We start from the raw sequence: 26,809 nt of genomic DNA on the forward strand, positions 1-26,809 counted from the left end.
TTAGAAAGCCTACACTACAGAATATTCTCAGCAAATAATCCCTGAGGAGTAAATGAAAAAAACAATGAAACCAGCAAAGGGAGGAATTACACTAAAGGAAAAGTCAATCAAAGGAGAAACAGTCAAATTAAAACCAAAATAAACCAAAATGACCAGGAATACAAATCATATTTCAATAATAACCCTGAATGTTGATGTCTTAAACCCATCAATCAAAAGGCACAGACTGGCAGACTGGATTAAATTCTTAAAAAAACAACAATATGCTGTCTTCAAGAGACTCACCTCACAGGAAAAGACATCCACAGACTAAAGGTGAAAGGTTGAAAAAAATAATATTACTCACATGGACAGCGTAAACAAGTGGGGGTTTCCATCCTCATATCAGATAGCTAGTCAAAATTGATAAAGAAGGACATTTCATACTGTTGAAGGGAATTATACATCAACAAGACATAACAATCGTAAATATTTATGCCCAAACAATGGAGCATCTATATACATCAAACAAACCCTTCTTAATTTCAAGAATCAAATAGACCACAATATAACAATACTTGATGACTTTAACAGACCTGTCTCACCACTGGATAGATCTTCTATTCAAAAACCAAAGAAAACTATAGAACTAAATAATGCAATCAGTGGTTTAGACTTAATGGACATACATAATTTCATCCATCAATGATCAAATACACTTTCTTCTCAGGAGCACATGGATCCTTCTCTAAAATAGACCATATCTTATGCCACAAAGCAACTCTTAGCAAATACAAAAAGTCAGAAATACTACCCTGTATTCTGTGAGACCATAAAGCAATGAAACTAGAAATCAATGATAAAAAAGAAAAAAATAGAAGCTACTCCAACAGCTAGAGACTAAATAACATGCTATTGAATGACAAATGGATAGCAGAAGAAACAAAACAATACTTAGAGCTAAATGAGAACACCAATACAACATATCAAAATCTTTGGGACCTATGAAAGCAATGTTAAGAGGAAAATTCATTACATTGAGCTCATTCATTTTTAGAAAGTCAATGAATAAATGACCTGACAATACATCTCAAAGCCCTAGAAAAAGAATAAAAAATCAACACCCAAAGCAGCAGAAAACAGGAAATAATTAAAATCAGCATGAAATTGAAACAAAAGAAACAATTCAAAAAATCGGCACACAAAAAAGTTGTTTTTTGAAAAAAAATAAATAAAATAGAGAAACCCTTAGCTACACTAAGAGAAAAGGAGAGAAAACTCAAATTACTAAAATTCATGAAGAAAAATGAAATATCACAATGGACACTACTGAAATACAGAAGATACTTAGAAACTATTTTGAAAATTTACACTCCAATAGAAAATCTCAAAGACACAAATTTCTAAAGACCTGATCTACCCAAACTGAATCAGGAGGACATACACAATTTAAACGGATCAATTCCAAGCAATGAAATAGAAGATGCCATCAGAAGCTTACCAACCAAGAAAAGCCCAGGACCAGATAGATTCTCAGCCAAGTTCTACAAGACCTTCAAAGAAGAATTAATACCAGTACTCCTCAAATTATTCCATGATATAGAAAAGAAGGGAACCTTTCCAAACTCATTCTATGAGGCAAGTATCACCCTGATACCAAAACCAGACAAAGACACATCAAGGAAAGAAAACTTCAGACCAATATCCCTGGTGAACATAGATGAGAAAATTCTCAATAAAATTCTGGCAAATTGCATTTAAAAACACATTAAAAAGATGATGCAGCATAATCAATGGGGTTCATATCACAGGGATGCAAGATTGGTTCAACATATGGAAATCAATAAATGTAATTTATTACATCAATAGACTTAAAGACAAGAATCATATGATCATCTCAATAGATGCACAAAAAAGCATTTGACAAAAATATAGCACCTCTTTATGTTCCAAACACTAGAAAAACTAGAGATAGTAGAAACTTATCTCAACATAGTAAAATCTATCTAGGTGCTAAGCCCACAGCCAACATCATTCTAAACGGAGAAAAATTAAAAGCATCCCCCTAAAAACTGTTCAAGACCGTGATGCTCTCTTTCACCACTTCTATTCAACATTGTCCTTGAAACGCTAGCCAGAGCAATCGACAGACCAAAGAAATTAAAGGGATATGAACAGGAAGAGAATTCAAAACTATCAATATTTCCAGAGGACATGATTCTATATTTAGAAGATCTAAAAAATTCCACCAGAAAACTTCTAGAATAAATGAGTTCAGCAAAGTAGCAGAATATAAAATCAATACCCATTAAATTAAATGCATTTCTATACTTCAGCAATGAATCCACAGTAAGAGAAATTAGGAAACCCACCCTATTCACAAAACTCTCAAAAAATTAAAAAAAAAAAACAACTGGGCATCAACTTTACAAAAGAGATGAAAGATCTCTACAATGAACACTACAGAATACCAAAGAGAGAAAATGAAGAAGACCTTAGTTCAAAAAGATTTCCCATGCTCTTGGATAGGCAAAATTAATACTGTCAAAATGGCCACACTTCCTAAAGCTCTATACAGATTCAATGTGATTCCAATTAAAATCCCAATGTCATTCCTTACAGGAATAGAAAAAGCAATCATGAAATTCATTTGGAAAAATAAGACACCCAGAATAGCCAAAGCAATCCTTGCAAGAAAAGTGAACCAGGAGGCATCACAATACCAGATCTTAAACTATACTATAGAGCAGTAGTAACAAAAACAGTATGGTACTGACATCAAAACAGACAGGTAGACCAATGGTACAGAAGAGAGAACTCAGAGGCTAACCCACAAAATTACAATTATCTTATATTAGACAAAGGTGCCAAAAACATACATTGGAGAAACATTGCCTCTTCAACAAATGGTGCTGGGAAAATTGGAATCCACATATAGCAAACTGAAATTAAACCTTTATCTCTCACCCTGCACAAAAATCATCTCAAAGTGGATCAAAGACTTAGGCACTAGAACAGAGACCCTGCACCTAACAAGAAGAAAAAGTAGGCCCAAATCTTCACATGTCAGCTTAGGACTGGCTTCCTCAACAAGACTCCTAAAATACAAGAAGTAAAATCAAAAATCAATAAATGGGATGAATTCAAACTAAAAAGCTTCTTCTCAGCAAAGGAAACAATAACATGAAAAGACAGCCTACAGAATGGAGAAAATCTTTACCACATGAATATCATATACAGCACTAATCTCCAGTATATATAAAGAACTAAAAAAACTTAACCTCAATAAAATAAAATAACCCAATCAATAAATGGGCTAAGGAACTGAACAGACACTTCTCAGAAGAAATATAATCAATCAACAAACATAAAAAGTTCATCATTTACAGAAATGCAAATCAAAGCTACTCTAAGATTTCATCTCAATCCAGTCGGAATGGCAATTATCAAGAATACAAGCAATAATAAGTGTTGGCGAGAACATGAGGGAAAAGGTACACTCATGCATTGTTTGTGGGACTGCAAACTGGTGCAACCACTGTGGAAAGCAGTATGGAGATTCCTCAGAAAACCTGGAATGAAATCACCATTTGACCCAGTTATTCCACTCCTCAGTTTATACCCGAAGGACTTAAAATCAGCATACTTCAGTGACACAGCTATATCAATGTGTATAGCAGCTCAATTTACAATAGCTAAACTATGGAACCAACCTAGATGCCCTTCAACAGAAGAATGGACAAAGAAAATGTGGTACACAAAATGAAATATTACTCAGCATTAAAGAATGAAATTATGGCATTTGCAGGTAAATGGATGCAGCTGGAGAATATCACACTAAGCAAAATAAGCCACACCCCAAAAAAACAAAGGTTTAATGTTTTCTCTGATTAGCAGATGATGCAGATGTGGGTTGGGTAGGGAAGAATGAAGGAACTTTGGATTGTGCAGAGGGGAGTGAGGGGAGAGAAGGGAGTGTGGAAATGGGAAAGAAGGTGGAATGAGATGGACATTATTATATGATTCCACTACCAGTGCGACTCTGCACCATGTACAGCCAGAGGAAGGAGAAGTTGTGCTCCATTTATGTACAAACTGTCAAAATGCATTCTACTTTCATGTATAAATAATTAGAATGAATGAAAATGAAAATGAAAGAAAAAAGAAACCTTTTCAACTCTATAGGTTATGAATTCATAGCATAAATTAGACAAAAGTATAAGAAAAGAGGGAAGACTATGGGGTACACAAAGCATATATTATTTTAAAGAGTTAAAACTGTTTATTATAAGAAGAAAATGAAATAAAGTTGTTGAAATATGTTAAACACTTTGTAAAAGTAAAGTTTTGCAAGTTCTAAATACAAGGTAGTTTGGGAGAAAAATTAAGTACAGTCCCTGACCTTGGACACACACCTGAAAATCAACTACATCTTCTTCTCCTCCTTCTGTGGACATCTTTCTCAGGAGAGATTATCTATAATTCAAGCCAATATCTTGAAATTCTGTCCCTGATAGTCTGTCCTCTAGGGGGCAGTGACCAGGAATCTGACAGTTTAGATAATACAAGAGAAATGGCCCTTAGGGGCACTAAGTGTAATGTTCAGGCAGTTCTGAAAATCCAGGACATTTCCTGGCTTTCAAGGTACCCAGTGTTCTCTCTGTATATCTTCTAGCACCCATACATCAGAGCTAACAGTCTCCAAAGCATAGGAGATGGAGCCTAGAAACCAACCCCAATAATCAAACACAATTCATTTTTTAAAATGTGCATAAAGTATTACTAAAGTGAGTTGATTCTATCAATGCCAAGTTGATTTAATATTATAAAACTGATCAATGTAAATCTCTGTATTAACAGAATAAATAGTATGATTATACATAAATTTGGTTTATTCATGCAAAGAATAAAACACTGTATTAAAAGTGATTATAACTGAACCTAATATGTCAAAAGTCAATCTCAATTTTTAAAAAATTTAAGTTCCAAAAGAATATATACACTGTGACTATCTTTGTAAAGTTCAATAAGATGCAAAACAATAATTGTTTAAGAACAAAAAAAATTGGGGCTGGAGTTGTGGCTCAGCGGTAGAACGCTCGTCAAGCATGTTCGAGGCCCTGGGTTTGATCCTCAGCACTACATAAAAATAAAATAAAGGTATTTGTCCAACTACAACTAAAGAATAAAAAAAAAAATTAAAAAAGAACAAAAAATTATATCAAAATGAAAAGAGAATATTTTTAAAAATTCAGTGGGGTTGGGGTTATAGCTTAGTGGTTGAACACGTCCTTAGCACGTGCAAGGCCCTGGATTCAATCCCCAGCACCAAAAAATTAAATTAAAAATTTAAGATAGTGGTTATCTCTGAATAGAGAGGAAAACAGAAAATCTTCAAAGGTATTAGCAATTTTTCTTAAATACAGCAATTAGGTTATTATTGACTATAATTTACATATATTTAACATGTAAATATTCTTTTATATATACTCAGCATTTCACAGAAAAGAGGTAGGAAGAAAAACAAAAGCAATGTGTGAGTCAGCTGCCCTCTTCCTTCCTTATGTGTGCTTAATCATATCCCACCCACTTCCTTCTAGTCTTCATGTAGAGCTAAATGCTCTACATGGATCATCGTATCTACCTACTCTTGTGGTTTCACAACAGTAGTATGTTACTATCTTCCTAATTTTTAATTCTCCTATGTTCCCAGTGCCTAAAAGAAGATTGTCCTTTTTTCTGAGTTGCTCACAAGGTACTTCCAGCTTCCAGACAGACATCTCTACTTATTTTCCACAAAACCATATGAAACATTACATGTTAAAGACTAAAAACATTACATTTTTCCTAAAAATATTATTACTATATTCTAGTCTCAGTTAATAACATCACCAATTATCATCTTCCATAAGAAAAATCTTGATAATTCCCTTTCTTTCACTTCCCATGTCCAGATGCAGGTAAATTCTTCATAAACAACAGTAATGCTAGATTCAAACACATTATTTCAACTCAGATTTTTATTTTTACTCAGAATACCATATGAACCACCAAAATGTTATTCTGCTACCTGTCTCCCTACTAACTGACCTACACACAGCACCAAATACATTACCTCCTTTAAAACAAACAAACAATATTTACTTCCTTTCTTAAAGATCTCCAAGGTCCATATAACCTAATCTAGGCATACCTTTGAAGTTTCATTATTTATTTCTTCTCCCTTATCCAATCTCCTCTAACCACACTGCATATCTCACCATTCACTCCCATTATATTTTCTCACTTCTGTTTTGAAACACCTTTCTCACTCCATTTGCTAACAACACCCTTTTTAGACACACAGCTTAGTCATTACCATTTTTTTAAAGTCATTACCATTTCTATGAAGTTTTTTTTTTTTTTTGGTTTGGTTTGGTTTGGTTTTTTTAAAATTTTTTTTTAACTATGTCAGGTAAAATTAGTCTCTTCTTCCTTTGGTCCTGTTGATATTCCTTTTAGGTACAGAAAATAATGCGTTCAACTTTCCTTTGTAGGCTCTAAATTCTAATATGGGAATCTGAACTTTGTATCTCAAAAATTCTCAGGAGAGAAACACACTACATAAAATACAATAATAAAATAGCAACTAGTGGAAAGTGAAAATATGAGGAGAAATTTTTACATTTAGAGAAAAATTAGAAAATAGAGAAGTATCCAAAAAATAGAGTGAAAGGGTAAAAATACAGAAAATAGAAAAGAAATGATAAGAAACATAGAATAGTTCAGAGTAATGATGAATAAAAGGAGATTCAAAAAGAATACAGAGAAAATTGAAAAATGTTCCTGAGGAAAAAGGAGAAGAGTTTCCAGAATTAATGAAAACAGATCCACAGCAGTGAAACTGCCATACAACTGAGACAGATGGTTCCTGTTCAAGATTTCAGGAGAGATTTCTTAAAGACATGAAAATAACAACAGATGCATATAATTTAGACAACTGGCAAAGATGTAAATTAGTGAAAACTGAATGGAAAAAACTAGATTAAAGGAAAAAGCAATTATTTTCAAGGAAAATAAAATGTCAGGAAATAAAAAAAAATCTAAGCACAGTTTACAACATGGCTCACCTAAAGGCATTTTTCCATAATAAATTAATGTAAACACTGAATACTGGGGAAGTGAGGGGAGATGGAAAAGCGAAAGACAGTAGAATGAATTGGACATAACTTTCCTATGTTCATATATGAATATACAACAAGTGTAACTCCATATCATGTACAGCCACAAGAATAGGAAGTTATTCTCCATGTATTTATGCTATGTCAAATTACATTTTACTGTCATGTCTAACTAAAAAGAAAAAATTAAAAAATTAAAAATTAACCCCTTCCAAAAATAATAAATACTGACCTCACCCAACAAATGAAGTAAGTATGAAGGCACTGGGAATCAGTTGTGGGAGAGCTAAATAATTATTTTCAGTAGCAGAAGCAAAGAGATCACATCAAGTGAAAAGTCAAGCAGCAAAATAAGCATGTTATTTAGAGACATGTACAGAAATACTACAATAATCAACTAAAAGTAGTTATTGGTAGGAAGGGGCAAGTTAGGGAATGATATTTTTCATAATAAACCCTATAAAATAGAACTATTGGATTCTTTAACCTGTGTGTACTTATAACTTGGGAAAACAAACTAAAAACTAAGATGTGGGGGAAAAGAATACAGAATCTGCAACCAGACTGTATATGTTTATTACTGGATGTTCCCAGTGTTAACTGTGAGACTTTAAGCAAATCACTTATGCTTTCTATGCCTGAGTTTTTCTTGTCTGGAGCATGGAGAAAATAACAGTGTCTACCTCATGGAGTTGTTATAAGGACTGAGTTCATATATAAAGCTCTTAGAACAGGACCCACACATAGAAAACACATAGTAATGACTTATTTTTAAGTATTTACCTCTAAACTTTACACCTGTAAAATAAGTTCTAGAATTCTCAGGACAGTTCAAAAATTTTATAGGGAGGCCAGGCATGGTGGCACACACCTGTGATCCCAGCAACTGAGGCAGAGGCAGGAGGACTGCAAGTTCAAAGGCAACCTTAGCAACTTAATGAGGCCCTAAATGACTTAGAGAGACCCAAAATAAAAAATGAAAAGGGTTGTGGGTGTGGCTTAGTGGTTAAGCACCCCTGGGTTGAATCTCCAGTATCCCCTCCCCCCCAAAAAAAATTATAGGGAATTTTTTTTGAGGAAAGTTATCCTTTTACATTATATTACCATTTGTCAACAAATAACAAATGTGTTAAGTTTGCTGTTTCATTACTTTAACAGTGAAAATAATTTTTCATATGAACATCAAGATTGCCATCTGGAATCTTCTCAGAATGCTGGCAATACTCAACTAAAGAGAATTAATATGAGTGGTTACCAGAGACTGGAGGAAGGTATGAATGGGGAAGGATGAAGAAAGAGGTAGAGATCAAAGAGTAAAATCTTCAGTTAACACTGGAGGAATAAGTTTTAGTATCCATTGTACTGCATGATGATCACAGTTAATGATGTTTCAAAAGTTCTGATAGAACAGATTTTTAAAGTTCTAATCACAAAAAAGTAAGTTGATGAGGTGATATGCTAACTAGCTTGATCAATCTTTCTAAAAGATATAAATAGATCAAAACATTGAATTACTGAATTGTACCCTATACACACAATTACTATCAATTAAAACAACATTTTAAAAAAATGAAAATCAATGTGGGAAAGAATGCCTTAAAATTTTAATCAAGCAAGCAAATTCTATGCTAAGGTTTCCAATGACACAATACAATTGCCCTCTCTTTAATAATCAATTTAATTTAACAGCTTTCATAAAGAAAGCCGGAACTTGCTTTTAGGCTGATCAACTTTCCTAACTCCATAGTTTCATAACAAAAGTCAAAAGAGATACATTTCAGTTAGTCATAACTCGTACATTATATCAGTTTAAAGATACTGCATTACATAAAGGCAATAACCTATTACTTTAAATATTTCTTAAATTACTACTGAAAAATAAAGACAAAGAGTTTGTCTTCAGAATTCTAATTCAGAAATCTACTAATACAACTTTCTTTTCCTGTGTTCCCTTCCTATCCTTTTGCATGTCATAAAAGGTAAGTTTAAAATTAATGCTTTTTCTGTAATTAGACAGTTAATATGTCATTATCCTCATCAATCGTAACCACTGAGCCTCATCCTCAGCCTTTTTTGTTTTATATTTTATTTTGAGACAGGATCTTGCTAAGTTGCTTAGGGCCTCACTAAGTTGCTAAGACTGACTCTGAACTCAGGATTCTCATGCCTCAGCCTCAAGAGCCATTGGGATTACAGGCTTGCACTGTTCCCAGCCAGAATATATAAAGAACTCTTCCAGCTCAATAATAAAAAGATAACTGGACATGCCTGTAACTCCAGTGACTCAGGGGCTGGGGTTGTGGCTTAGTGGTAGAGTGCTCACATAGTACATGTGAGGCACTGGGTTCAATCTTCAGCACCACAAAATAAGTAAAATAAAGGTATTATGTTCATCTACAACTTAAAAAAAAATTAAAAAGAAGGAGTTCATTCCAAAAGAGAGCCCAAATAATTTAAACACTGGGCTCTTTGTTTAGAAAAATAAAAGAGACAATTCATTCTGAGAAAATAAGAAGTACTTGAGAAAAATCTCTGGGATTTTCTATAGTCCCCTGGCAACAAGATTTTCCAACCAAAGAAAGCAGCAAATAGTACTAATAATAAAAGTAACTCTTATTATTAATTTTAATAACAATTACTGAGTCTTAGGTGTCAGGTTTTACAAGTATTTTCTTAGTTAATCCTAATCTAAAAAATATTATTCAAAATAAAAGTACACAGAAGATTGTTTAAATAAATTACCGTAAACTATACAATAAATTACTATTTGTCATTAAAAATAATTTTCTGGATATGGGTACCCAAAGCACAAGAAAGTACAGAAAAACACAGATAAGGTGAAACTCATCAAGATTTAAATTTAAATTCATAATTCTTCCACTGAATGGAAGAAAATATTTGCAAATCATATATCTGATAGAGACTAACACTCAGAACATATAAACTCCTTCAATCAATAATAACAAAACTAGATTGAAAAATAGACAAATTATTTGATAATAAACATTTCTCCAAAGATACAAAAAGGGCCAATAAGCACATGAAAAGATACTCCTCATCACTAGTCATTAGAGAACTGCAAATCAAAACCACAAGGAAATACCACTTCACCCCCATTAGAATGGCTAATACAAAGAAACAGAGACTAGGTTGGGGTTGTGGCTCAGTGGTACAACGCTTGCCAAGCACATGCAGGGCCCTGGGTTCGATCATTAGCACCACATAAAAGTAAATAAATAAAACAAAGGTATTGTGTCCAACTACAACTAAAAAATAAATATATAAAAAAAAAAAAAAAAAAAACAGAGACTAGCAAGTGTTATCAAGGATTTGGAGAAACCAGAATCCTTGGGCATTGCTGGTGGGTACGCAAAATGGTGCAGCCTTTGTTGAGAACAATAGGGTGATTCCTCAAAAGAAGTAAACACAGAATTACAAGAGAGAGAGGAGGAGGCAAAGGGGGAGGTACCTGAATGAAATCAACCAAATTATATCATTACCTTGTGTGAACACATGAATATGTAATACCAAATCCTGCTATTGTGTATAATTATTATGTATAATTATAACACACCAATAATTTCTTTCTAAGAATTACCATATGATCCAGCAATTCTACTTGCAAGTATGCATCCAGAAGAACCAAAAGCAAGAACTTGACCAGATATTTATACACCTAAGTTCATAGCAGTATTTTTCACAATAGCCAAAGGTGGAAGGAAGCCAAACATCCATTGCTAAATGAACGAATAAACAAAATATGGCATTTACAAACATGCAATGGAATGTTATTTCACCTTAACATACTACAACCTGGGTGAACCTTGAGGACATTATGGTAAGTGAAATAAGCCAGTCAAAGAATGGCAAACTTTCTGTGATTCCTCTTATATGAGGTAGTCAATTTTGTAGAAACAGAAAGTAGGAGGAAGTCTGCCAGAGACTAGGAGGTGAAGATGAGGAAAGCTATGATGGTTTGAATATGAAATGCCCCCAGAGACCATGTGCTAAAGGCTTGGTTGCCAGCCTCTGGCACTATCCGGAGATGGAGCAAATTATAGGAAGTAAGGCCTAATGTAAGATAGGTTACTAGGGGTACACCCTTCCTCTCTCTCTTTGGTTGCTGGCTGCCATGAGATAATCGGTTTTGTTCTGCCACATGCTTTCTGCTATGGTGTTTGCCTCGCCACAGGCTGAAAAGTGACAGAATCAACCAACCTCTGAACTTTGAAAAACTTTGAAACCATGAGCTAAAATAAATCTTTCCTCTTTATAAATTGATTATCTCAGAATTTTTTTCACAGCAATGGAAAGACTAACACAGGGAGCTAGTGTTTAATATTTATAGAGTTTCTATTGGGAAAGATGAAAAATTATAGAGATGGAGGGCGGACAATGGCAAAACAATGTGAATATACCTAATGACAGAGAACTACACACTTAAAAATGGTTAAAAAAGTTTTGTATTATACATGTACTACTACAATAAAAACTATTTCATTGCCATTTTATACCACATTAAGACACATTAATGACAGAAAACAGGATATACACAATGAGATAAACTGGTACAGTTCCCCACTAAGCACATAGACATCAAAATACTGAACAACTGAAAAAGAACATTGGGAAAAAAGCCTTTTCCTCCTGAGTAGCAAAATGAACTGTGACAGCTAGTGATTTTTGTAATTACATTGGGCTTCAAGCAAGGCAGGAAAGACACAAATGCTTCTCAGCACAATAATGGAGGTACTCTAGTAGGTTTCACACAAACTCTGTTCACATGAAATTAAGACTGTGAGAGGTTTCAGAAAAATACATTCTTTTCTTCTTGCATTTTGTTATTTCACAGGCAACAAGAATGGAATCTGTTTGATCAAGTCTCATTGGTATAGAGAATGCACAGAATGGGAACATTCACTTTCACCTTCATTCACAAGACAAGCACTCCTCTCTCTTCAGAGCCTAAGGATAACAGGAGAAAATAAACTGAGCAGAGGACAAAACCATTAACTTTTCAGCAGAGGCACTATTTAATTGTGCAGATCACAAGTAGGGTTCAAGCAGAAATAGCTCCTCTTGTTGGCATGTGGGGATGATGTCATCAGACAGAAAGTTGTGAAGAAGTGGCAGGCACAATGAGGCATACAGGCATGATTTGGCCTTATCTTTTCCTCTGACTTCATCTCCTGCCACTCAGGTTGCCTTTTTGTTAGACCTGAACACATCACATCTGGCCTCATTCAGGGTGCTTTCTGCCTCTTTCAGCCTAAAACATTCTTTCCTCTGCTGTTCTCAGAACTCTCTCCTCATTCTCTTTTCAAATGTCAGGTCCTTAAAGAGGCTTTCCCTGATAATCCTACCTAAAACATACCTCTGCCCCATCACTCTTCATTCTCTTCCAGTGATTCATTGTTCTTCATATACAGGTCATAATCTTACATAATTTTTTTTAATCTTCTACCTCCTATCACTAGAATGTGAATTCATTGAGCAGGAATAACATCTGTCTTACTTATCATTGTATTATTAGTGCTTAGAACAGAACCATAAAAACAACAATACTTTTTGGAAGAATATGGGCAGGGAACGAGAAAACAATGCCAAGTAAGAACATGTCAGGTAGTTTCCCCACAGGCCACTCCTCCTTCCCAAGGCCAACTCTAGAAGTGCCTCCACTTGGAGTCTTACAAAAACACCTGTTAGCTAAAATTATCTTTATTCCTCTTATAATGAAATATTTTTCTAAGAGATGCTTGATCCTTCAGAAAAATTTACCTATATTGTAGTTCAAAATATTTGATAAGAAGGCTGACAGGGTAAAAATAATGAGGAAGGAACAAGTGTAACTTATTCTTATGTAACAAGAGGCAGAAGGGGATTGGACTCTGAAGATAGTCTACAATTCAGAATTGCCTTGGATCATAAGCAGCAGTGAAGAAACTCATAATCCACAAGTACAAAGACTCCAAGTGCTAAAGACAAGAATGGGTGCTGACTTTCCAACAAAAGTTAGCTAAGACTTACCCTTGGAATCATAAAAGGGAAGGGCCCTGATAAACTTAGGTTATATGTATGAGTTCAGTTTTCTAAAAAAGGTATATATCCTTCATTGAGAAACTGAGGAAAAATTAATAAACACTGGAGGAAATATGCTACATGTTAATAATTATCTGTGTATAATGGAATCAAGGATGACAGTGATCTTAACACAAGTATTTTCTACATAATCTTAAAAAGTTTTATTTAAAATGTCAAACAATAAATAATTTAAAAATCAATGATGTGGATAAAGAATTTCTCCTTTACAATATAATTTCTAATAGATTTAATCTTAACTTCTTAAAAAGCAAGGCTTAAGGCAAATTGTATACAAAAGTTGGGACCATATCAAAATTTGAATTTTCCAAAGACTGCTTTATATAAGGAATACCTTGAACTAGGATTTACTGTGGCACATGTTCCAGACTACATATGACAAAGAACCATTCCTTGATATCAAAAACTTCAGAAGCAAACTAAAATTAAAAAAAGAAAAAATATTATTTATTGAAAGGAAAAATGTACGCTAATAAAGAAGGAAAAGTGGTGATATATATACTAATCACTAATCAGCTTAATTTACCCATTTATATGTATCTCAAAACATCATGTTGCACACCATAAGTATAAAGTGACAAATTTTTGTCACCTATACCTTACTAATAATAAAATTTTTAAAGTTTTTTAGAAGAGGAAATAGTGGACCCCTGGATGATCAATGCAACATCCACTACTCTATTCCAACTTTCCAAAATGTACAAATTTTATCTGTGTTTCCACCCTTCATGGTTAGAAGTAATACTGGTGTTGGGTAGGACTAACCAGACTAGAGAGAAAAAAGATACATTCCCAGAAAGAAACAGATCACTGTGTCTTTCTGATTTAATTGACAAGGAAAGAAACCAGCCTTTGGATAACAGTAATTTTATGATGAGTAAAACAAAGAAAGAAAAAGGAACTCGATCTATAAGGAAGTCATTGATTTGCTGATGCAAATAAATTTGTAATCTGTCTACTGCTCTGCACTTCCTATAATGTATACAGTTCTTTTTTAGGCATTGGAGTGATGCAACATAAAACCCAATTTATGTAGTCAAAAGCATTCTACTAAATATTAAAGTAAAACAAAGCATTTGTAACTTCCTTCTAAATAAAAAAGCTGAAATACTATGTTAATATATACTAACACCTTAATACTCAGAACTGTTAATAACTACAGCTTGATCAGAGAGTAAGTTTAACGATCACATCCACCACACTTTTGTAATAGTCACTAAAAAAATACTATAAAAAATATAGATATGTCTTTCTTAAGGATTCTTTAAAAAAGAAAAAAATTATACATTCAATTTTTTTCATGATAATTTTTTTTAAAAAGGAAAGAACAGTCTTACAGTTCCTTCTAGGATTTGTTTTTGGCAACAAACAACAAATTAGACATAGTTGATAAGAAAACTGAGGCAACTCAGGCATTTTAGAGTTTGGAAATTTTCCTGCTTGCATTTTATATAGGGGTGGTATGTGTGTATGCATGCATATACACATCTTGATCTTTTATATCTGTGGAAACAAATAAGGCAACTCATATAAAATAATGCATTTCTGGGGCTGGGGTTGTGGCTCAGTGGTAGAATGCTTGCCTAGCAAGTGTGAGGCCCTGGGTTCAACCCTCCACACCACATAAAAACAAATAAATAAAATAAAGGTATTGTGTCCAACTACAACTAAAAAATAAATATTTGAAGAAAAAAAAAGAAAGCATTTCTACTTGGAGTGACTCACCAAAGAACACTAATAATATAGGAATCATAACCCACAGGGTTTTTTTTTCTCTTATTTGATAGCTCTGTAAAAATATAACTGGCTTATGAAACATATGTCTCAATAACACACAGACATTGCCAGGTGAATATTAAAAGAGTAAAGGTTAAAGTTACTGTGGCTAAGCATTAAATAGAAGAGACAAAAACATTTGAACTTCTGCTATAATGGCTCAAGTGTACAAAAGGGAAAAACAAAAAAGGATACACCTTCAAATTCTTAATAGTAGAATGAACCAAACTTAACTTCAGTGAAACAGATGTGTGACTTCATATGTTTCACACATGACAACAGCTTGGATGCACAATCAAAGCTAAAAATCTATTGCAGCATGAAATGGAAATATGCACTGCTAACAGAAACGAACGTATAAATTGTTATATCATGAGGAAAAATAAATGAAGAATGAAAATCCAATGTAATAGTATTAACTTGTTGACAAAAAGTCAAAACTGCTCAGTGCTAAACCAATGTAGCTGGACTCAAACCTCAGCGTACTGTCAGTGTACAGAACTGTTGACCCAGTCATATCCCTAGATATTACTTAAGTTAGACTTGAAACTGTCAATGTTACTGGAGATTGACTGATTGATTGATTGATTGATCAGACTTCTTTCAACTTAAACAGAAACTGTTGAAGTAACAGCTATTCTACGTTTGTAACAAAGGAATGGATTCATAAAACTTCTGGTTAATGAAGGACTAAGAGAGTTGAGAGTTGGAAGGAAATTTAGGGAGTCAATTCTAAATCTTAACTATATCCCAAGGTAGGTTCTAAATGAATGTCTTCAGCAAAGAATCATCAAGAGTTTTTTAAGTTCAAGACTTAATGTAAGCTGGGTACAGTGAGACATGCCTATAATCCCAGCTACTCAGGAGGCTGAGGCAGGAGGATGGCAAGTTTGAGGCCAGCCTGGGCAACAGAGACCCTATCTCAAAAAATAAAATAAAATAAAAAGGGCTAGGGATATAGCTCAGAAAAAAAGATTCATTGATGATTGCTTGGGGTGACACCAATATACCTAAACCCTAATACCTCCCTTCAAGGATATAGGCTGTAAAACAGAATACTGTACCTTTAAAGGATAAAAAATTAAATCCTAAGAACCAGGAGGAGTCTTACAGCAAGATAAAATACTTCAAGGAACACTTATGAGATGCTTAGGCTGGGTCTAGAACAAGGAGTCAAATTTGGACACGTGGCAATGGAAGAGAAGGACATTCCAGGTAGTATGAATAGAATGCACTCCAATACCCTATGCAAACAAACATCATTTCCAACAATTCTTCCCTGACACAGTCTGCTCTTGTTATACCAGTCTTCTTGGTTTTCTTCAAAGAGGCATTCTCTCCTCAGGGCTTACACATTTTCCTGGAATGCTCTTCCCTGATATCTGCAAGGCTTGCTTTCTTATGTCCTTCAAGTATTTTTTCAAATGTCACGTTCTCAAGAGAACTTAACTGGCTACCTTATTTAAAACTGCCATCCTTACACTCCCTATCACCTTGCCCTGTTTTGTTTTTTCCACAGCATTTATTACTACCTGGCACACTATATAGTCTGCTTCCTATTAGCTGTGTCTACACCCTTCCCACAAGAGCAGAAGATAGATATATTTGTTCATCTTCAGTGTCTGCACACATAAGTCATGAAATAAATATTTACTGATAAACTGATGGAATAAATGAATGAAAAAGATATCTACCCTCAAATAGATTACAATCTACTGGAGAAAGCATATTATTGGCAAAAATCCAACTTATAAAACTAATACACAGAAACAGCTTCTGGTACCCCACTTCTTCACAACCAATAAACTGACCTTTTATACCTTCTAGCTACATTTCCCCATGAAGCCTCTTTCCATATTAAGCTTCAGTGCTATCTAGTGAGTAAATGTATCACCCTGTAATATTTTTATTACCACTGTTGAACAAGAAACATGTATTTCCAGATTTCCTAATTAAATTCATATTTTAGTAGATGGTTAAATTCTACACTACGGGGTGGTATACTGATTACTGATCAGCCAGGGAATATTAAATTGAGATACGGAAAAATAAAATTTTGAATTCTATTTCAGTATTGGAATATACTTTTTCTTCACTGAAAATGGCACTGGTAAAATGATTAAGAGAAACGTTCCTTTGACAAAGGGTATTAACATTTTAAAGAAATGGTTAACAACGGAAAGTTAATGGTATTTTTTTTTATTCAGAAGGATCAATTAGAATTATATTCTGGATTAAAGAATAATGTAGAATTTTTAAACGGAGCATTCATATTTAAGTTACACTAAACTAAAACTACCCAGGATTAATGCAAAATATTCTCTATCACCAGCAAAGGCAAAACAACTTAAGGAAATAAATAAGCTCAAGATTTCTCTTCAGCCAACACCTCCACAGACTATATTATCATTTTAGACAAACTGACATTTTCACATTTAATTTTTAATGGCAAGAATGAGTTCCATCTGGGACCTAACTGCATAAAAGTATTAGTCTTGGCACAGTTTCAATACTGAATTGAAAGTTCATTTCTGGCTACAAGCAAAATGCCCCAATACAACACAATAGTTACATCTCACATTAATCCTATCATCCAGAGCCCAATTTTATGTATTTAACCTAGAGGTGAATTTTGCCCCAAGGTAGGCACATATGTATATAACCCTTTCACAATCATTTATAAATTACTACCTAAAAGCCTCGAGCACTTAGGAATATTAACAGCGATGCAGTTTTAAAAGAGAGATTTTACAAATATTACTATTCTTTGGAAGTAGAAGAGAAACTAAATTCCCTTGAAAAATGCCCAACCGGAAGCCGAAATCATAACTTCTAGGTATAGAATCACCGTACTTCAGCCATGAAAAATGTCAACAGCTATTTCAAGAGTAAGTAATTCACAATCAGGTGAAAAGCATGATAAAACTATCAGCTCCTCACTTATCTTCCTCTTTTGTAAGGAGACACCTTGAAAGTCACACTGGGCAGTTGATCTCACGGAAACATCCATGGGAGACTGTACAGAGCGTGCAGTCACCGAAACGCGGGAGGCTAAAGTTCCTCCGCTATGAGAGGATTACAGCGGAAAAACAGTAGCCCATCTGTCCACTGGCGAACATAAAGAAATCCACCTGGAAGGGTTGGAAGTAAGGGAGGTGGGGCTGTGAGAAGAGCGGGGCCAACCCGAGCCGCCCACAGCACGAAGGCAACCGCGCGGGGTGAGCTCCCGGGACTTAGGGCGCGGGGCTCGGAGCGGGCGCAGGTGGGCTGCGGATGCCCGACCCCTGAGGGCCGGGCCCGAGCTGCCGGGAAACCACCCTGCCCACAGACGGGCGGAGGAGCCGCCCCGCAGAGCCACGTCGGAGGCTGGGAGCCCGGCGAGGAGGTGGGCACCTGGCTCACACCCACTGGAAGATGACAGCCGGGAGCTCGAGGCTGCCAGGGCGCTAAAAGGGCCGCAGCGCGCCGGACGGAATCGCTCCGAGGAAGCCGCGCTGGGCGCTGCCCGCCGTCAACGACTCCCCCTCGCCCATGATCGGCGGCGGCTGGATACTTACGTAGGGCTGGTAGAACTTGGAGAGCCGCGGCTTCCCGTGGTTGTTGAAGATGAGGATCGCCTTGATCATGGCTGGGCCGGGCCGACTGGGTGGGCGCTGGGGGCCAGGGCGGGGGCGGGCACGCGAACCTCGCCTCGGGATCTTGCCAGCGATCCTTCCCCACCCGCCCCCTCCCGCACGCGCTCGCGCGCGCTCCCGAGCCGCTGGGCGGGGGGTTGAGGGGCGGGGCCAGGGCGGGGCAGATGCGGAGGGAAGCGGAAACATTTTCGGGCCAGAGCCGACTTACCGGAGGGGTGCTTTTCACTTGGCCGCTCATGGGAATGTTGCCCATGGAACCCGTCCTTAAGTTTATCGCAGTAAGAAAACACCAGATGCCATAGTAACAGCCAGGGGTCCTAGACAGTTTCCATATGGAGAGCTAGCCGGAAGCTCCAACGTTCACCGTTGGGTTAGATCCCCCTTTGGCGCCTCCTTTGCGATTCTCCTCAGCGCTGAGCCCGCCCTCTGCACGCTCTCAGCTGCCACTTCCGCTCTCGCTTTCCACCGTGCAATATGGCGGAGGACCCTGAATCGGTGTTGCAACTCCCTTCAACTGCTGCTGCTGGCGGTGAAGGACTTACGGATGTCTCCCCAGAAACAGCCACTCCAGAACCCCCATCTTCTGCTGCAGTCTCTCCGGGTACAGAGGAGCCTTCAGGCGACACCAAGAAAAAAAGTAATTTTGAGAGCAGTCTGGGCAGTGAGGTGGGAGGTTTAGCTGCGGTCTCTAAGGGTGGTGGCCAATAACGAATCGAAATTTGGAGGAAGGCGCGAACCAGAGGTACATTTTTGGGGGTCCGAAGAGAGGAAGCGTGCTTTCATTTTTCAAACCTTGTCGAGTGCTTCACGAGGAAGCCGTCTCCGGACTCACCATTGTGCTTGCTGGGCTACGTTAGGTGCCTTGGTTATCCATGTGGTTCCAGGTACTTAGCTGCCTCCGTGCTTTTTACAATATATTCTAATCTACCTGTGAGTTGGCTAGATTACAAGTCTTGAAGGTGAGATCCGAGTGAAAGTTCAGTAGCTTCCGGTGCTTAACATAGGAGCTAATTATTTGAATAATGATTTAAAGTAATAAGGATGGTCAGATTGGTCAGAATATGGAGAAGTACTGGCGAACGAAATCAACCAGATTAAGGATGGTCAGTGGCAAGGCCTGGAATTAGATCGCTGCTTTTGTCTCTCCTACAACAGAGTGTGAATGGACTCCTTGAATCGGAAAAAACTTGAGGTTTTACTCAGTATGGACATTGCTAAGGGAAATTTGAAAATACAGATATTACCTTTTTTTAAAAATTTTTTGAACCATTGTGAATCATTTCATTGCTTGAACCTATCAGTCCTCACGGTTTACTGCTTGAGAATTTGTTCTTTGTTGGAAATTAATTTCTAATGTTATTTGTTTTGAGCACTCTGGAGAGTTGAGAGTTGCTTGTGAGCAAAACATCTGCAAAGAGACTGAATTTCCTTAGACAAGTTTTCTCTCCAGAGTCTTGAACGGTAGATAAGTTTTCTGATCCATGATCTCACTGGCCTTTCATTGAACTTTTTTCTGCTGCTGTGGAGAAAAATTACCTCTCCCAGCACTGCTTCCCTTTTAAATCAGATTCATTTGGGGCTGGGGATAAAATGAGCTCGGTTGTAAGATAAATGCTTGTCTGATAATGTAAGCCCTAGTTTAATCTCCAGCACCACAAAAAGAAAGAAAAATCAGACTGCTTTTACCTCTGGGAAAAAAATCTGTTGTCATTCCACCTGATGAACTGTGATTACTTGTACAGATTAATCACCAGAGTCTTTCTTCAAAAGAATCCTATATGTTTTACAGACTGTTGTTGGATTGTTTTTTTTTTTCCATTTTGCCTACATTGAAAGGATTTTTTTTAAAGGTTTAGTCAAAATTTACTACTTAAAGCCAGGCATGGTGGTGAATGCATGCCTGTAATCCCAGCAACTCAGGAGGATGGCAAGTTCAAGGCCACCTTCCAATTAGCAGCAAGAGACCCTGTCTCAGAATAAAAAATAAAAACACTCCTGGGTTCATTTACCAAAACCAAAAATTTATCGCTTGACACTCAGGATATCTTCGTTACAGAGATGGAAAACAGTGACCTAGCACCCAGAAGGTGTGTTTTCTTTGGTATGAATAATTTTCTTTCTTTTTTTTTTTCTTTCTTTTTTTTTTTTTTTCACAAACTGAACCATCCTATTGAATTCCTATCCTGATTGTGATCCTTTTTGAGGAAGATCTGATGAAAGAAACTTGAATACTTCAATCTCTGCAACTTTAAAGGATTGTGGAAACCTATCAAGGTTGTAGGCCCTGAGATCACCTTAGGCTCAACTGGGGAATCTTTTGAACAAAACTGTGCTAAAGTCTCTACTGTCAAAAGATTCTCACTTAATTGATGTGTATACCTGTATTTTAAATGTTCCCCCAGTTGATTTTAATGGGTAACTAGAGTTTGGAACTATTGGCAGATCCCCTTAAGAATTGCAGGGTTATGCAGTGAAAATTTCTTCTTCTTGCCCTCAGGCTCTTCTTCCTTCATCAGTACGACTGGGTCCCTAATTACAGCGCCTGGGGACTGAGGAAAGAGGGAGGGAAGTGTGGAAGCCAAGCTAGCCAAAACCCCATCTAAATTCTTCCAAATGAAGAGGAAGATAAACTATGTGCATCATATATTTTAATTGCCTTCATTCCAGGGGTAAACTAGAATAAATTGATCTCTGATTCCAATAGGCCCCAAGCTTTTAATTCCAAGAATGGCCTAGGGGGTAATAGAACAGAATTAACTGTAGGGGGCAGCAGTATGCTATTTTTCTTTCAGTATTGCTTACTTTGATTATAGGTGTTTTTGATTTTTTTTAAGGGACATAACTTCAAAAGACAGAATCATAGTCTTCAGGTTTGCATTGCTGTATTTTGGATCATTGAAAGGATTTCTCCGAACCTTACTTTTGGCCCAAAATTGTATTTTATTTTTAATAACATGGTTTTTCTTTATTAAAGAGTTTATTGTAGAAAACTCAGCAGTTACAAAAAGCCTAAGTTACGTCAAGTAATAATTGCCTGTGTCACTACTGAAAAGTAATATTTTGTTTAAATTCCTTAAACTCGTGGCCTTGGAACAGTTGGTATGAAACTAATAGTGATTATTTTCCCTTAGAAGTGTGTAATAGTTCCTAGGCATCAATGTATAAGTATATAGAAGTACACATGGAGCTACATTTTACTTTATTATCCATTTTCTATAATCATGTGAATATGTGTTCAAGATGCTTTTAATGAAATTGAGACAATATATATACTGTTTACATTAGGTTTATTTTGCTAGCATCACTATGTTGTTAAATATGCTTTTATAATGTCTCTTTAATATTTAATCTTAAAGTTCAATAAGAATGACTTATGTGCTGGATACTGTTATAAACATGTTAATTCATTTAATCCTCATTACAACCCTATGAGGTAGGTGCTATTTATTATCTCCCTCTTACAAATGGAGAAACTAGCATGGGGAGATTAAAAAGTTTTCCATGTGTATATACCTAGCAAGTGACAGAGCTAAGAGAGTATAGCATCTTTTATTTAATCAGTATCTTTTAAATATCCATGTTGGATACTTGGTTTTACCAGTATTTTTCCTTAAAGATGCTTTAGTGAAGGGGAAATTCTTCTAAATGAGTCTTTGCACATCACATATTTTCTTCAATTATATTCCTGGAAGTATTACTGAGTCAAAAGTATGTCTTCAAGTATTGGATATGTATTACCAAGTTGCTTTCCAGAAAGGGGATACCATTTTTTATTCTCAACAGTAGTAGCCACACGAATACTCTAATCTTTGTAGTTTGCTAAGTAAAAAACAAAATGTGAGATTAAACTTTGCTGCTGTTACACATCTTTATGGGCCATTTCTGTTTCTTTTCTTTTACAGTTGACATCCTACTGAAGGCTGTGGGAGACACCCCTATAATGAAAACAAAGAAGTGGGCTGTAGAGCGAACCCGAACCATCCAAGGACTCATTGACTTCATCAAGAAGTTCCTTAAACTTGTGGCCTCGGAACAGTTGGTATGAGACTAATAGTGATTATTTTTCCTTAGAAGTGTACCATAGTTCCTAGGCATCAGTGAATAAGTATATAGAAGTACACATGGAGCTACATTTTACTTTGTTATCCCTTTTCTGTCTTTTTTGTTGGAATTTATATACTTTATTGAAGGATTCTTTGGGAACTCTAAAATAAGATGAATTTGAGATTTGCTTTACATTGTAAACCAATTTTTTAATCTGAAAAGAACATTGTTTTGATTCCAGTGTTGCTTTTGTCCCATTCTTCTAAAGGTAAGCAATATGTCTGACATGTGCTATGAAAGAACTAAGAAATTTACATTTAAACTTATGTTGTAGTATACCTTACTCACTTCTAGGAAGGGTTAATATTTTTAATGCCACTGGTTTTTATTTTGGGCAGGTCTGTCTAAAGACTGTAAACTTTAATTACCATACTTTATGACATACCTAAGGAGAAAATGTTAGCAAAATTTATTCATGTTATAGTTAGTGATCAAAATAACATCTGAAATGATACTGTTAAAAAAACACTGAAACATTGAATAACAAATTCTTTAAAGAACAGGATTGTAAGGGCCTTGGGTTTTAATTATATTGCCTAGCCCCCTTCTTTTGCCTGGAAATGACTTTATGGTAGCAACCGGCCTGAAGTAGTTTCGTACCTTTGAAAGTTTTTTTTTTAAAGGTAATAAACATTTAAAAAAAAAAAAAAAAAATTAACCATGAATGTCACACATTTAACCAAGAAAAATGCATGCACAGACTATCTTGAATATTAGATTTATTGATTTGGGGCTGTGTGCGAATTTTTTAGAAGAAATTTTGTCTTTATGGTTAGGTGCAAGTGTAGAATTTTTTGTAATACTGATTTCTTGGAAAGCCTGAACAAACTATTTATAAAAATGATTTACAAGTTTTTAATTACTAAAAGCTGGAAACTCCTTTATAGAAGCAAAAATTCTGTTATTCTTCTGGAAGAAAGATAATTTTCATAAAGTTCTCTTTAAATGGATGAATTAATTATTTAGGGGAGCTTTGTTCAATCTAAAGACAGCTTAAAATAGCTTGATTTGATCCAAAAAAAAATACAGGTTAATCAGTGTACCATTAAAAATGAATCTGTATTTTCTTCTTTTCTTTCTTATAGTTTATTTATGTGAATCAGTCCTTTGCTCCTTCCCCAGACCAGGAAGTCGGGACCCTCTATGAGGTAAAAAGTTACTTTTTTTTTTTTTATCTTAATGGAGTATGCACATGTGCGTAATATGCATATAATAGTGTATAGCATGAATCATTCATATCTTTAAGAATTGGCATGCCAAGCACATTGGCACCTTCCTTTAATCCCAGTGACTTGGCAGGCTGAGGCAGGAGGATCATAAGTTCAAGGCCAGGCACAGCAACTTAGCAAGAACCTACCTCAAAATTTAAAAAATACTGATATACTAAGGATGTAGTTCAATGGTAAAGCACCCCTCGCTTCAATCCTCAGTACCAAAAACAAAAGAATTGGCATGCCATTCTTAATTGTCTGTGTGGGGAAAAAAAGAAGAGATGACATTCTCGCTCTCTTGTTTCATCTTTAATACCTTGAATGTAGTAGGACTTTAATAACTTATACAGTGATTGAAGGATCAAGAAATTAATTGTATGTCAAAATAATCTTTTCATATTTTTAGAAGTTATATCCAGTCTCTCTACATTGCTCATGTGATCTGTAATCCAAATCTGCCTCCAAGAAATTGAAAAACTACATAAGAACCACTTTACTCAACATTCTTGCAGTTCTATGGCGATAATTATTAGAGTGTACTTACAAGCACTAGTAGAGAACATCTAAAAATACATACTTGACCATCAGAGCAAGATGAAAATATATAAGCCCATTCATACCCAATTTGCTTAACTGATGGATTTTTGTGAAACATTTATGATTATTGGTTACATGTCTGGTAAAAAAAAAAAAACAGGCATTTTTTTAAAAGAAAGTTACCTTATGACATAGGTAACTAACATGAACATATATGGATATTTGTGATACATATGACTTTTTCTTAGTTTTATTTAACAGTAACAGAAATGGAGTTTAATTTGTTGCGATTTTTCTTTTTGTAGTGTTTTGGCAGTGATGGTAAACTGGTCCTACATTACTGCAAATCTCAGGCCTGGGGATGAGCCACAGAGAAAAACAGCTTGCTACTCAAGATGATGTTTTCACAGAGGAAACAGCTCCATAAAGTTCTTATGCTGTGACGAGACTTAACAGATATCAACTACTCAGCATGTGTCTACTGTAACTCATATTTATACATAAGAAAACCTCTGTAGAGTGAATAGACTAACAAAAATATGATTTGTGTTAATACACAAGTCTTCATAAAAGATTGACATCACAGTATGCCTGTTACTTCTGCGTATTACTACCATTGTTTCAGATCTGCCTCCAAGATTGAGAAGATTGAAACTACATGAACTTTCATTACCAGTTTTCAAAATGATTGAAATTGTTTACTTATAGAACTAGTACTCTGCTGATTTCTTTCATGGTAAAAATTAATTTACTAATAGGTTTTTCTATTTCTTTTTAACTCATTCAAGGAAACGTCAGGGATATAAGAGGTTTATATTTTTTCTGTTGAATTACCTTGTCAAACAAAGTCGCATTGACCTCTTAGCTGAATACCTTACATAGTCCATTAGAGGGCAGTCCAGCTGATAAAAAGGATTTGGTTAATCCGGTTCTACATCTTTGCCGGGTGAAAGGAAATACGACTTTTCTTGTTAATTTCTGGCCAATATGTAGCCAAGAAAGTAAGTATGTTGACAAACTGGAAGACTTTGAGAAAATAATCACAATTTAATTATGCTGGGAAACAAACAATTTTACAAATTCTAGACAAATGAGTTTTATAGGATTTTTTTTTTTTTTGGTACTATCATTTAAGATTGAGTTCCAGTGTTGTGCTGCTTTATCACTTATTTAAACAATGTCCAAAGAACTTGCTGAGTAAACCTAAAATCATTGTGTACTTCATTTTATATTCAGATTGAAAGTATTCAAAGAATAATTGTAAAATAGCCTCAAATTTTATGTGTATGTCATGCCTTGACTAAAAGAGTACCATTTTTACTGGTGTGGTTAGACTGCTCATTGCTTGAAGTGAGATTTAACTTTTTTTTTCTTTTGTACTTTATTTATCATGCATAATATTTAAAGCCATTCCATAAATGGAATAGAATGTTCAAACAGGTTTTGTGACATGTACTATAATTTCAAGTGTTTGTTTTCAAAGATAATATGGTAGGAAGGATGTGGTTTTTATGAAAGTACTTGAGCTACACTTACATCCTTTAAATCCCAGAGTGCACTTTATGGCTAGGGTTCAGCCACATATTAGCATGAGGATATGCTAAATAACAATTCACTTTACAATGAAGAAATTGCTATTCATTTCTCATTTTCTGCCTAAGAATGTGAATTCTTGATTTCCCTTATACCAATGACCCTTTATAATAAATGAATATGGCTAATAGCAGTGGAAAATTATTGACAGGTTAAATTGTACAAAATTATGAGAAATGTGTATATATGTTGAAAGATGGAAATGAATTTTCAAGTCAATTGGGTTAGATATAAAAAAGATATTCTCTAGTTTTGTCTGCTTATAATTCACTCAAGGAAGGACTATATTACATGTGTAAATAGAATTTATGCATTATTTTTGCTGTTGATGTTTCAAATAGAAACTACCTCAACAATGAAAAATATTTTGAGTTTGAAATTTTTAACATCAGTGTAATTATTTTTTAATCCAAATAACAGTAGTCTATTAAACTAAGATTAACTAAATGTATACTTTATTTTCTTCCCTAATAACTTTGAAGAACATACAAGGCTTTACACATTTTCAAATTATATTTACTTTTTTTTTTTTTATCTTTACCCAAATAGTCATTCTTCATTAACTTTGCAATACTTAACTTATAAGCCTGGAGTCTCTACGTTATTGGAACTTAAATAACTAAAATTTAAGTTAGAACCTAAAACATAGTTTATTCACAAGTTTGCAGTTCATACTGTCTTAAATGTGATTGAACTTAGGGGGAAAAAACTGAAC

At 35.3% G+C, this 26,809-nt stretch overlaps 2 protein-coding genes across 4 annotated transcripts in view; one reads left to right on the top strand and one right to left on the bottom strand.

Moving 5' to 3' along the window:
• The window catches only part of Ap3s1 (adaptor related protein complex 3 subunit sigma 1), an 81,490-nt gene extending 62,716 nt beyond the window's left edge, over positions 1–18,774 (bottom strand). For both annotated transcript variants that reach the window (XM_026415477.2, XM_026415478.2), the window contains exon 1: positions 18,572–18,774. In XM_026415477.2, the coding sequence (XP_026271262.2) occupies positions 18,572–18,640 (69 nt within the window). In that variant the 5' untranslated portion in view covers positions 18,641–18,774. The remainder of the gene's footprint in view (positions 1–18,571) is intronic.
• Positions 18,775–18,871: 97 nt separating this feature from the next.
• Atg12 (autophagy related 12) lies at positions 18,872–26,556 on the top strand. 2 transcript variants are annotated; one of them, XM_026415479.2, is made up of 4 exons: positions 18,887–19,286; positions 22,552–22,688; positions 23,839–23,901; positions 24,807–26,556. In XM_026415479.2, the coding sequence occupies exons 1-4, from the start codon at positions 19,124–19,126 to the stop codon at positions 24,864–24,866; spliced, it is 423 nt and encodes a 140-aa protein (XP_026271264.2). In that variant the 5' UTR covers positions 18,887–19,123; the 3' UTR covers positions 24,867–26,556. The 2 variants fall into 2 exon arrangements, with proteins under 2 accessions (XP_077653022.1, XP_026271264.2); XM_077796896.1 differs by lacking the exons at positions 22,552–22,688; positions 24,807–26,556 and having other exon boundaries at positions 18,872–19,286; positions 23,839–23,900.
• The last annotated feature ends 253 nt before the right edge of the window (positions 26,557–26,809 follow it).

The sequence above is a fragment of the Urocitellus parryii genome, chromosome 1 (genome assembly GCF_045843805.1).
Source record: "Urocitellus parryii isolate mUroPar1 chromosome 1, mUroPar1.hap1, whole genome shotgun sequence".
NCBI classification, from domain to species: Eukaryota; Metazoa; Chordata; class Mammalia; order Rodentia; family Sciuridae; genus Urocitellus; species Urocitellus parryii.

Coding starts and splice junctions, on each gene's coding strand:
- Atg12 (XM_026415479.2), top strand. CDS start 19,124: ATGGCGGAGGACCCTGAATCGGTGTTGCAACTCCCTTCAACTGCTGCT. Junction 22,689..23,838: donor TTGTGGCCTCGGAACAGTTG/GTATGAGACTAA, acceptor TCTTTCTTATAG/TTTATTTATGTGAATCAGTC. Junction 23,902..24,806: donor AAGTCGGGACCCTCTATGAG/GTAAAAAGTTAC, acceptor TTCTTTTTGTAG/TGTTTTGGCAGTGATGGTAA.